At 40.9% G+C, this 13,419-nt stretch overlaps 1 protein-coding gene across 1 annotated transcript in view; it reads right to left on the reverse strand.

Moving 5' to 3' along the window:
- The window catches only part of arhgap24 (Rho GTPase activating protein 24), a 75,522-nt gene extending 63,244 nt beyond the window's left edge, over positions 1 to 12,278 (reverse strand). The window contains exons 1-2 of the mRNA XM_038734279.1: positions 11,963 to 12,278; positions 1,419 to 1,643 (exon numbers count right to left, since the gene is read on the reverse strand). Of these exons, the coding sequence (XP_038590207.1) occupies positions 1,419 to 1,628 (210 nt within the window). The 5' untranslated portion in view covers positions 1,629 to 1,643; positions 11,963 to 12,278. The remainder of the gene's footprint in view (positions 1 to 1,418; positions 1,644 to 11,962) is intronic.
- Positions 12,279 to 13,419: the final 1,141 nt, after the last annotated feature.

Here is a 13,419-nt window from a genome sequence, read left to right on the forward strand (position 1 = left end):
CTTGCTAAGCTTAGCAAGTAATCATCTCGTGGCTGCAGCTTCATATTGAACAGACATGAAGGTGGTATGAAACTTCTCATCTAACTCTCGGCAAGAATAAGCCAAAGTCTTTATAGGCAAGCAGGCAACTCGGCAGCCATCTTGGCATAGCCTCCGAACAGCTATTTCGGACTGAAAAGACCAGGCTCCCATTTGAATGAATGGGGAGAGAGCCGGAACTTCACTTTTACTGGTCACCGGGACATAAAACCGTTTATACTTCTACTACGCATGCATCACTACTACCATGCATGCGCATTAGAAGAATAACAGACCCTTACATCAGTGGAACCACATGATTGGCTGAAATATGTTTCCTGCTTTGCTGTTAAAAGCAGACGATTGGCTTTCTAGTGTTATGGGCTTTCCACATAGTGTTATATAGAGAGGATGTGATTGAGTGGCGTGTCTAGCTTATTTCCCAAGATGTCAAACTCCTCTATTAATATCGCTTCTTATCTGTATTCAGTTGTCCCTGGCTCCCTGACATTCAGTCCCAGCAAAATGATCCCTGAACAGCCATAGAAACAAGAATAAATCTGTGACAACAGATTCTAACTTCTGTTTCTCAGTTCAACTTCACTTCAATTTCAACTTCAAAGACAGTTTGTTGAAAACATGCAACTCCATGTTGAACTAACATGGTGGAATTAATTATTTTTCCTTTGTAATGAGAATCAAAAGCCTGTCTAATTCTGCTTCTTTGTTCGGTCTACACATGCTCTGTGAGAGAGGCTGCCTGGTTACAGTAACGTTAGAGACAACCTTATTGTCTGCATCACTCATTGTCCCCTGTTCTTTCAGGATAGCTTTGTGTGCTGGCTTCAGTGAAAACAAGTACACAACAGTTTACTTTGACTTATATTCAAACAGTCAAAATAACCTGATTCATCAGGTGAGTCAGATCTTGTTATCTCATGTGGCTGTAAGATGCATCTGCTCTGTAAACCCATTGTTTCAGAGATAATGCATGGGAACAAAATAATTCCAAAATATTTCCACCTGCAGCATCCACCTCTGATCTGATCAGCTATTCGTGGTAAATGTCTGTAAGTTCTTCAAGTGTGATCAGCTCATAACAGATTCAATTGATTGTTGACTTGGCTGACAACAGTACACAGTTGGCATAGTTTTATAGCAGCCCAAACACAATTGTTCCTTTTTCTTATATCTGATATTGAATAATGCACAATAGATCAATATGAATACCCATAGCACCAACACATGTTCCATTATGTAGGCTTCCGGCTTGATTAAAGAACTTGGCATCTGATCATTTTGTCACTAAGAGACACATCAGTCTGTGAAATCTGTTGTTTTCTGTTGCCATTATTTAAAAATAAGTTGGGATTAGTCTTTCAGTGTATTCACAGCCTTACCAGAGCTTTGGTCTCCTCCTCGTCTTTGTAATAGTAGAGCTGGTCCCCTCGCAGAACAAACCAGCGACTGTGCCAAGTCTTGACAAAACCTCCTTGCTTCCTGAGCCACCCACACCTGATGACACTCAACCGTCCCTGCCTCTGGATCTCTGTGCTGGGCTGAACTCCATTGCGCTGGGGACTGCCGTGGGACACACACTGGTCGTCCATTACAGCAACTCTAACCTGCAAAAAGGCAAAACAGTTTTTATCTGTTTGTATTTACAGAAGTTCCAAGTAGGCAATAGGTAACCAAATACTTTCTGCAACAAACAGATGATGACAAATTCTTAAATGCTCTCCTTCCAAACTCAGTACTGATATTCAGGAAGAAAATTATATAGAGGTGGAGTGACTCTTCAGCCAAGTCCTAATATTCTGCAAGATTTCAAACAATAGAGAGATTAACTTGTATGTTAGGGAGAGTGTATTAATCACAGAACTCACAGTCACCACAGTCCAACACAAATGCGACAGCAACAAGTCTGTTCATTTAAACTATTCCTTCAGTTAATTTAATGAAAACCATTGTTTTCCAATAGAGTCTGTGGGTTTTTTCAAATGTCAGTTTCAATTCTAACAAATGATAACCTGTCTTTCCCCTATCTGCGTGGCTAGAAACAACCTGTGGTTTGGACGTACCAACTCTGTCAGAGGGATGGTTGGCTAATTTGCTGTGGTTTGCAAGTTGTGGAGCATTAAAGAATTTGAGATGGACAGAGTTGAGTTTTGCAAAGGCAGGAGGGGAAATGTGGGAGGAGGAATTTATAAGCCAGAAAACAAGACCAGAGGCCAAACCTCTACTCTCTTTTATCTATTTCTTGTGTCACACACCTACATATGTTGGTTGGCCTGCCAGTCTTTCCCTTGCCTCACTGTAACATTTTGTCTTTTTGTCGTTTTGAATCCTCAACCTTTTGAAGTTTTACAATTCAAATAGATTACATCTAATCAAATGCGACAAAAATCCTTAGCTGCACCTAAAACTTTCACACGTGCGTACAGGAGTGCAGTCACAAACACATGTAATAAATCAACCTACACATATTGTTTCCATGAGCATGATAGATTGTTTAAACATGTGCATCATTCACTGACTATGCTACTACTCGGAGACTGCTGCAGTCAGCTTTAAGCATTGCCATGTTATCAGTGGCTCTCGTTGAGCTTGCCTTGGTAGAAGTCCAAACAGCCCGCAGGTCCAGATGAGGACCAGATGCGGCCCAGTACTGTTCCAGGCAACAGTGGAGCAAGTGCAGCAAGGCTGCTGTGGTGATTTCAAAAAATTCTGTGGTTCCATGCACAAGGACGTTAGTGAGTCCTGTTTGCATGTGCATGCAAAAACGTTCTCTTGGAAAACAGTAGTTTTTACCTTGTTTTGCATTGTGGAGGCCATAAACTACTTTTTTTTATCTGTTGTCTTTCTCTACTTATGGTTGCTCCGCTTTTGTGCTGGAGCTATGTAGGGGGGAAAGTGGGCAGTGCTCAGCAGCAGTGAAAGCTATCATCTGAGCTAAGTTTATTCAAGGGAAAATTCTTTATTGCGTGGGATCATTTAACACTAATATTGGATGGAATAACCTCTCTATCCCTGCTGCTTCCTACATTCTTGATTCTCTTAGTTTAAAAAATCTGTAAGTACACACATGAACACACACACAACATAAATCACAGTCTAGGGTCGATACACCCATCTGTTGTGGTGATGGAGTCACCTGCTGTGTTGCCAGTCTGGTGCCACATCCCCTTTACAATTTCATGCCACCTGCACTGGGCGTAGTTAACAGTACTGCTGGGATTGGCCTGTGCTGCTGCAAATTGAAATAGTAAATAACTCAGAGGTTTCTTAATGTGAGTAACGTGGTGCCGGCTGAGAGTAGAAACAGTATTTAAAATTTTCATTACACTGTGGTCTAGTCCAGAGGTAATAAATTGCCATACAGGGATAGAAGGCATAATCATTACTAAATCTATAAATCAACAGACAAATGGAGTAAGATAAATAGAAAAGTTGGAGGTTCTTTGGCCTATGCAGGAACAACATGATGAATTGTGACCTTTAGAAGGTACTCATTTTAATTTTTATGGTTCATTCTATAAGACATTTCTAACATAATCATGGTGAAATTATGTGTAAACAACAGGCATAAGTAATGAATCCTAAATTCTATGCACAGTATAGGGTGGCCATAACTTTATCAGAATTTTGTGAAGCAACAATCCAACTAGGGCTAAAGGCAAGGTAGTTGACCTGTTTTTCAAACCTGGATTTTATTTTTATTTTTTTGCAGACACTTCTCCAGCGAACCTTCTGATGGTGCCAGATGTGGTTTACATTTGTGACACAACTGCAAAGTCTCTGCAAGAACGCATCCTTACCTGACTTTTGTCCACTCAGCACATTGAAAGCAGCCTCCCAGAGGTGCATTCTGTGTGTGCAGGTGCATGCAGGTACTGTGTCTTTTGTGGCAGTAGTGTCTCTTTACCGTGAGCCTCATTCTCGACATAAGCAGAGGAACTATATTGATGATTTCTTATAACAAAGAAATAGGATATGTAATTTACAAGGCAGTCTGAAAGGTAGATTTAAGAAAAAGGAAATTTTATCTGTGAATCACAGAAATAGAGATATAAATGGTTCCTAAGTTGCAATCTATTTCCAAACTAATGCCCAATAAATAAGTTCCTTATTCAAAAATTGTCCATACAAGTGTTACATTTCAAATTAAGCAAAAGTTGTATTCAAGCACACTAGAGGAGAAGTAATTTTGGGATGAAACTCCCAAAAACTCCCTTTAAATGCTAGACACAAAAGTAAACATAGTAAGAGCATAAACCCCAATGTTCTTCTTTAAGTTTGGTGATCAAGTCTGCTCTCTAGAATAATGAATATGACAGTATGAAGGAGCATTTCATTTTCAATGCGACAATTAACACTCTGCATTACCATCTGTTCGTGTCTAGTAACACTTGCTTCTGTCAATGAACGTTCAAGATACAGTGGGTACGGAAAGTATTCAGACCCCTTTAAATTTTTCACTCTTTGTTTCATTGCAGCCATTTTCCAAAAATCAAAAAGTTCATTTTATTTCTCAGTAATGTACACTCAGCACCCATCTTGACAGAAAAAAAACAGAAATGTAGAAATGTTTGCAAATTTATTAAAAAAGAAAAACTGAAATATCACATGGTCATAAGTATTCAGACCCTTTGCCGTGACACTCATATTTAACTCAGGTGCTGTCTATTTCTTCTGATCATCCTTGAGATGGTTCTACACCTTCATTTGAGTCCAGCTGTGTTTGATTACACTGATTGGACTTGATTAGGAAAGCCACACACCTGTCTATATAAGACCTTACAGCTCACAGTGCATGTCAGAGCAAATGAGAATCATGAGGTCAAAGGAACTGCCTGAAGAGCTCAGAGACAGAATTGTGGCAAGGCACAGATCTGGCCAAGGTTACAAAAAAATTTCTGCTGCACTTAAGGTTCCTAAGAGCACAGTGGCCTCCATAATCCTCAAATGGAAGACGTTTGGGACGACCAGAACCCTTCCTAGAGCTGGCCGTCCGGCCAAACTGAGCTATCGGGGGAGAAGAGCCTTGGTGAGAGAGGTAAAGAAGAACCCAAAGGTCACTGTGGCTGAGCTCCAGAGATGCAGTCGGGAGATGGGAGAAAGTTGTAGTAAGTCAACCATCACTGCAGCAATCCACCAGTCGGGGCTTTATGGCAGAGTGGCCCGACGGAAGCCTCTCCTCAGTGCAAGACACATGAAAGCCCGCATGGAGTTTGCTAAAAAACACCTGAAGGACTCCAAGATGGTGATAAATAAGATCCTCTGGTCTGATGAGACCAAGATAGAACTTTTTGGCCTTAATTCTAAGCGGTATGTGTGGAGAACACCAGGCACTGCTCATCACCTGTCCAATACAGTCTCAACAGTGAAGCATGGTGGTGGCAGCATCATGCTGTGGGGGTGTTTTTCAGCTGCAGGGACAGGACGACTGGTTGCAATCGAGGGAAAGATGAATGCGGCCAAGTACAGGGATATCCTGGACGAAAACCTTTTCCAGAGTGCTCTGGACCTCAGACTGGGCCGAAGGTTTACCTTCCAACAAGACAATGACCCTAAGCGCACCGCTAAAATAACGAAGGAGTGGCTTCACAACAACTCCGTGGCTGTTCTTGAATGGCCCAGCCAGAGCCCTGACTTAAACCCAATTGAGCATCTCTGGAGAGACCTGAAAATGGCTGTCCACCAACGTTTACCATCCAACCTGACAGAACTGGAGAGGATCTGCAAGGAGGAATGGCAGAGGATACCCAAATCCAGATGTGAAAAACTTGTTGCATCTTTCCCAAAACGACTCATGGCTGTATTAGATCAAAAGGGTGCTTCTACTAAATACTGAGCAAAGGGTCTGAATACTTATGACCATGTGATATTTCAGTTTTTCTTTTTTAATAAATTTGCAAAAATTTCTACATTTCTGTTTTTTTCTGTCAAGATGGGGTGCTGAGTGTACATTACTGAGAAATAAAATGAACTTTTTAGATTTTTGGAAAATGGCTGCAATGAAACAAAGAGTGAAAAATTTAAAGGGGTCTGAATACTTTCCGTACCCACTGTATCTTGAGTTTAAGAATATCCCAGAATTTTCTCACAGCACGCCTGAGAACTTTCACCATACTAAGAAGTCTGTGGGAAGAGACACCCTGACCTTCACTATAGACAACAACAGCTCCACATACAGCACAGACAGCCACACACACAAACAAACACACACATACCACAAACACACACTGTACACTCGAAAGGACAACACAAAGATAGTCACGAATCAGCCCCCTAAGGTTTTGTGGCATGCACTATAATTTCTTAGCAGGATGTAACTGTGACTCTGTGGCAGTCAAATAAAAATTAATAAATTCAGAAGAAATGAAGGAGGGAAAAAAGGGCTGGATTCGCATGGACTCCTTTGACGGGTACAAATCTTTCAAACCACCATTCGTGTTTGTCTCCATTTCGGCACTGAGGTATTAGTATTCTCTGTCGGTCTTTGTCCATCTGTAAAATGGATACTGAGCCAGGCCATCTCAGGATCAGGGACGCCTTGTTGTGGTTTAAAAATATGCGTTTGTCAGTGTAATAATAAAATACACTACTGGACATGTCTTAAGTGATGAAAACTGATCTCAGAGCAGCCAAAGACACAGGAATTGTACAATAAATCATTTTCAATAGTTTCCTAGGACACAACTATTTGATGTAAGCTGATACTTTTGATTATGAACTTGACAGTATGATAAAAAGGGGTCCTGTGTTTTGTAGAGTGGTATGGGATGACAATTAACATTATACCCTTACAGAGAGGAAATAAGGATATCTAGAGGTCTAAACAAGGAAGGATGTTTGATGAGCTTGTAAAATCTCTGATATTTGATGCTGCAGACCTTGTCCCTACAGGACCCGTCTCACAGCATCAGGCGGTTGGTAGTTTTCAGTGCTTACACAGACTGTTTGTTCCCCATATGGGAAAGTACTGAAGCTAGCAGCACACAGAAAGCCTGAAATGCTGTTTGACACGTCTTTGTTTGAATTGAGCTGGTTTGGAGGAAAGGAGATTGAGGCCTTAATTTAGTCTGTCTCATCCTTTGGGAAATTAAAGTAGTGCTTGGGAAGATTTTTTGGGGGTAAAAATACAGCAGAGTTACTGAAATCATACATTTTGCACTGCAAAAAAGAGGAGCATTCAATTCCCCCTAATTGAGACTTTACAGACTTTTGCCCAAACGGCCAAAAATGTTGGTGTCGGGTAAGGACAGTGGCAGGAAATGTTCTGTGACCACAGGAAATGGCCGGTCACAGCAGCAAGGGAGCACTCTGTCGAGGGAAAATTGGACTCAACAAACTTAGATCTCCTGCCTTTCCCACCCTGTGGCTGCTATAGCATCACAGGCAGAAATGGTAAACATGAATGTACTACAATGATTTTTACGTTGTCATGTGACATGATTTCCCAGTTTTCAAACCATTTTGTTAACCTTTGCCTCACTTTTCACTGTTGCTATGCTTTACAAGCTTTCCATTCTCGCATAGCACATGATACCGGTGTAAGATTTGTAAATTAAGTAATGTTTGAAATTATTGATTTCAGACAGTCGATTCTTTGGCTGAAATTACAACTTTTGCTAGCAGGTTGATATAAGATATAAACCCTTAATTTACAAAGGTATATAGGAAATCTAGCTCTACATCCTAACTCCCCACAGCCTCTCTGATGCCCAACCTCCCTCTCGCTCCTCTCTATTAATATTTTCACATTTAACTAAGGTTTTATTTTAACTAAACCAGAGCTGGTGATTGTTGGAACAGTAAAAATACAAACCACAATGGCTTGGTGAGTTTTATTTTGTTTCTGTCGAGTTTAAACAAAGTACGATGATCTGCAAGATAAAATAACTGTATTTGTCAATGGAGTCTTGTGGCTTGACAAGAGCGACATAACAGCTATTTCTGGTTAAACAAAAAGGTCCTAGGTTCCTTTCCACAATGTTGTCAGACACTTATTATAACAATCTGAGCCTGTCAAAGGCAAAAACAAGCACTTTTAGTGAACAGACACTGAAGGTGCACTATTGCCTGGAAGGATTACATTGCAGCCATGTTTTGCGGCTACCAGCTGCAGTGCTCTTGCTCAATACTAGACAAATTCAAAAAAACATTGTCCCTTATACACAAAAACATGGGAAAATACGGTCCAGTTTGAAAATAAACAAGGTTTCTCTTTTATGATTCACTGATGAATAGCAAGCATGAATTCTTTATTCATGTTCATTAACATATGGCCGACGGTGCCATTGCCATCTGTCTGTCTTCAGTCCTCAGTGTTACATTTTCACCAGCTGTTGAACTCCACATTGGCCCCAGTGCTTGCCAGTAAAGCCTTTCCTTGTGTCAGCTTTGCTTGGATGATGCAAAGGTCAGTGGGGCATTAAAAGTCACAGTAGAGGGTCAAAACAGTGCAACCACTCAGTCTTATCAAATCTTATAAAACTAGAATTACTATCTATCAGTTCAATTCAATTCAATTCAAATTAGTTTATTGGCATGAATGTGTAACAACAATATTGCCAAAGCATCATACAAACTACAAAAGAACAATCAACCCCATCTATCTATCTATCTATCTATCTATCTATCTATCTATCTATCTATCTATCTATCTATCTATCTATCTATCTATCTATCTATCTATCTATCTATCCAGCTGTCTGTCTGTCTATAAGGCAAAAGATAAATTATCTCTGTTCCTGAAAAATCCTCTTCACTATCAAATGTCTCTCTCCTCCAGTACACCACCACAAAGATGCCAGTAAGATTGGTCATTGGTGGACACACAAGATGTGACAACTTTGTTGCATATGCAAGTCAGCATGTTTGACAGCTGATTAAATCCACCTGGTAAGGACATACACTCTGTCTGTGTTTCATTAGCAACCACCATTCAAGGCTAATTCAGATCAAAGCCTATTCATTCGACCAAGTCTCTCGTTTGTTTGTGTATGTGCACAAACAACCATCGTACCCTGCTAACCGCAAACAGACACACAAAAAAAACACAATAAAACATGCAACAGAGAAAACATGAACTTCACATCTCCAGTCAATGCTGTCAACCCTGTAAATACCCCTAAGCAACCTCCCCCCTCAAAGTCTGCACAGTAGGGCCTCCATGACCCACATGTGTTAAAGACAAATATAACCCGTCGTTACCAAAGCTGCTACCTCGAGAGCAGTCTGTTTCTGCCACAGAGGTGAGAGGAGGGCATGCTTCTTGCTGTGCTGTTGCAAGTTGTTGAAGAGGATGTGAAAGAGGAAGGGCTTCAGAGTGGTCACAGAACTACTCACTCCCTGAGCCATTGCTTCATCTAACATATGCACAAGTCAGGTCTATCATGATTTAATGCTGAAGGGAAACTATCCTTCATTATGGTTTAGATACATAGTCCATGATCAGTCACTACCTACTACAATGGCAGAGAAATAGGTGGATGGATGGAAGTAGGAAGAGAGGAAGGGAGGTGAGGGTGGGAGATATAATGTATCACAAACATCAACAGGATTGCTTCTTGGAGATACAAGTTCCTTTTGCTCCTTTCTGCTGGAATGCCAAATAAACTCGCTGGCTTTCCTGTATGAATCAGTTTTATGAGTCAGTGTCTATTTTGTCTACACACCAATTTAGACGCCATATGTGGCCCCCTTCATGGTCTACAATGCAGTGCTTTTGGTATGATACACTCGTTACCCACTCACTAGCATCGCTGCCCCTCCCTCTCCATTTTCCTCTGCGCCATGTGTCACAGTATGTCTGAGTACAGAGCGGCAGCCCTGTGGAGAAGGGTGAAGATTTCACATTGGCCTCTGACTCATTCTACACATGTTTGACAAACTGTTTTAACTGAATGAAAGATACTGTTGATGTGGCTATCCTTTTGTAATGCAGCAATGTGAAAACAGGGGGATATTTTCTAGAAAAAAACAAGATACAAGATGTTACAAAGTGAGAGGGGGGATCTGAAAATGACACCTGTGATCATAGTCATTTCCCCCAGAGATGTTGTTTGCTCTAGAAAGCTAAGCCAACTCTGCATTTACACCGTCATAAATGTCGTCCTTATTATAGATTCTCTAGGTGAACTAGCCAGTGTCAAGTTTAACAGATGTTAAAGGAGTAAAAATAAAAAAAATAATAAAACAAAATAAAAACACTTCAGTTTCTGTACAGTTTATACAAATTAGATATTAAGTGTTTACTAGTGAGCCTTATAGGTGCTGGTATGAAGATTTTGTTACCCATTTTGCTAGCGGTTTCCCCCTGTTTCCATCTCTTTCCGTCTTTGTGCTAAGCTAAGCTAACAAGCTGCTGGCTGTAACCTCATATTAATTGAGCAGTAATGAGCGTATTCTCATCTAACTGTCTGCCAGAAAAAGCACAGGTTTTTCTCAATATCTCAAACTATTCTGTTTAACGTGCTGCAGTTTCAGTCCTCCTTGTCTCCATCCATTCCTCTCTCTCAAAAAAACAGTATTAGACCTGGGAACAGAAGAGTGCAGCAGCTGACACTGGGAACCTGATCCCTGGGCTTTCCAGCAGCACAGCTTGTGCACTGCAGCCATTCCTGGCACACGGGGGTCATCATATCTTCCCTCCTTGTGCCTTGTTTGCTTTCACATCTCCTTTTACATTAACACATCAGGTGGGGGGAACAAGTTGTGGAGATATGTTTTCTGCCCTCCCTGGCATTTTTTATCAGGCCCTCCCTGTCCTTCCTTGTCATGCTTTCATTCTTATTGTTTGAAATATTTTCTCATTGTCCTTTTCTGATTCCTTTTCCCATTGTTTTATAATGCTGTGATCAGTTGCAGTCAGCAACCCTGCACAACTAGCACCTTAATCCAGACATAATTGAGTTTTCTTCTCTTTTTGGCCAGCTGACAGCCAGACAGGGGGTTGTTGTTTTGGATGGCACATGCAACTGTCATGGCCATCTGTATGTCCTGCTCCAGAATTAGGGAGCCACTGCAAGATTTTGGTCTGACAGAGTGACAGTACAATAAATTCACTTGAATTTTAATCAAGTTAAACCTTACCTTAAAAGTATAACAATTATGCTTTCTAGCTGTTCAACAGCAGTCACTTAAAGAAAAATGGTATTTCAGTTATGTTACAGGCTAACAATGTAGTTAATATACTTTAGACAAAAGATTGTTGTCATTTTCACAGTATGTTTCACAGATTGCAGCAGGCCCACACACTGAAAGGTATGCACTTATTTCCTCTGGTGCATTTTCACTCCAATATCAACATAACTGTACCCCTGGTAACACAGCTGGAGGAGTGTGTCGCTAGTGTAACACATTGGAAATATATCACATTCATCTAGTGATCTAATCCATTTGAAAATGAGTGATGCTGGAAGTTTGTAAAGCTTATTCCAAAAAAAAAACAAACCATTCAGTCAAGAAAAGCACCAATGTATCTTATCATTGTTCAGTAAATTCAAGGCACTTGCAGACCTACTCTGCTTGTGGGATTATATGTGTTGCACATAAATGAAACACATTGATGGAAAATATTAAACAGATCCAGAAACCCCAAAACACCACTGAATGTCATAGCTAATACTATCCACTGCTATGCTACAGAACGTGCTGCTACTACTGCAATTGTATATAAATCTCCAGGGATACCTGCCTAAAATGTAAATTTACCTTAAAGTATCACTCAACTCTTCTAAGACTGGTCCATTCAGCCAGACCATTTGCCTACAGAATCTTCACATTCTGATTACCAAAGTGTGCAGAGATATGTGAATATGGCTCAAGAACAATGGGTACATTGCCACAAAATCACCAAAATATAACAATACAATAATAATCCCTCAGTGGCAAAAACATACTATAAAACTGTACAACCTCAAACAGAGAGACTCACCTTTCAAATAAACAGCCTTGTTGAATCTCACAGCTCTGACGTGTAGCAATGCACAACTATTGTATTCAATCCAGTGACAGGTAGTCATTCAACATCAACAGAAATCCTGTGCTGAGACGAGCTCAAGTTGCACTCCAGCTCAGCTGCTGCTGCTGCTGCTGCTGCTTCTGCTGCGGCTGCGGCTGCTGCTGCTGCTGCTTCTCTCTTGAACTAACTCAGTGTGTGCAGAGTGGATTGAGTTAGCTGAGGCTCAGAGGAGCTGTTACAAACTTTTCCCCTGACTGCTCACACCATCTGCATGCTGAGAAAGTCTCCGCTGTGACAGGATGGCTGTCGCGGTCAGCACAGTCACACATGGGGCACCATTACAGCGAGAGTCCGCCCAGACACATGCACACACACACACACACTCACACACACACAAACACACACTCTATCCCAACACTGCAGCCTATGCAATCCTAAGTCCTCCAGTCATCCTGGCTGGTGAGACGATCACATTCAGTCTGAGAAGACCGTGTGTGTACGTTGGTGACAGAGAGGAGGGAGGAGAGAGGGAGGGGGAAGGCGTGTGAGTGTGTGTGTGTGAGAGAGAGAAAGCATGTTTTAGGAAGTCTCAAGATCTCTGAGCAGCAGTGCAGCTGACTTTCTTTTGTATTTCAGATTCTAGAACAAGCAACTGGCAGTTTTTAAACACCCACTGTGTTCCAGTCTTACCATAAGTTCCAAACTTTGCAGTGGTTCGTAATGTGAAATAGAAATCCTGGATTTCCCATTATCATCTGTGAGTAATCCAGCATACAAACAAGGCTGCCCCAGTTTTAAGGTGTCTTCGAGATGACATATACAAATGACTGCGTGCATGCAGCTCGACAAACATTTATTTAGTGACACTAGCCTCACTTTGGTGCGAGCCCAGCTGTATATACATCAGTGGAAAGTGCATCTTGTTTACATGGGAGTGGTCTAAAATGTCTTCCTATTACATACTCTTGCAGTGGTCCCTGCTAAAGAACTTGTCTGCCTGAGTAAAGGACTATTTTTCTTTTTGTATGTAAGATACACAAACAAATATGTTTAATGTGTGAGACAAATGGCCTTTACACTGTAGCTGCAGTTTCAGCAAATTACTTTTTATAAACTGAGGAATTCTGACATGTACAGTACAATCCAGCTCAATTATTATATCATTGAGCTCCTTATTGACTCCTCACAACCTGCTTAATCTGAAATGAAATATAATATATATTATAGATAATTATAAACCAAAAGCAAATATGGTTTGAAAATATGTGTTGGATTCCCAAAGAACTATATACAAAAAGAAAAGGTGGGACCCAAGTGTACAACACCAACAGGAAGCTTTAGTAAAAGTAACAGTGCAGTTTACTTAAATTTTCCAGATCTAGCGCAATTATGAGATCTTGCTTGAAGTGGAAACACACAGATGACACACC

This window comes from Micropterus salmoides, unplaced genomic scaffold (genome assembly GCF_014851395.1).
Source record: "Micropterus salmoides isolate LMB-PRFRI ecotype aquatic unplaced genomic scaffold, ASM1485139v1 Ms_hic_scaffold_20, whole genome shotgun sequence".
Taxonomy (NCBI): domain Eukaryota; kingdom Metazoa; phylum Chordata; class Actinopteri; order Centrarchiformes; family Centrarchidae; genus Micropterus; species Micropterus salmoides.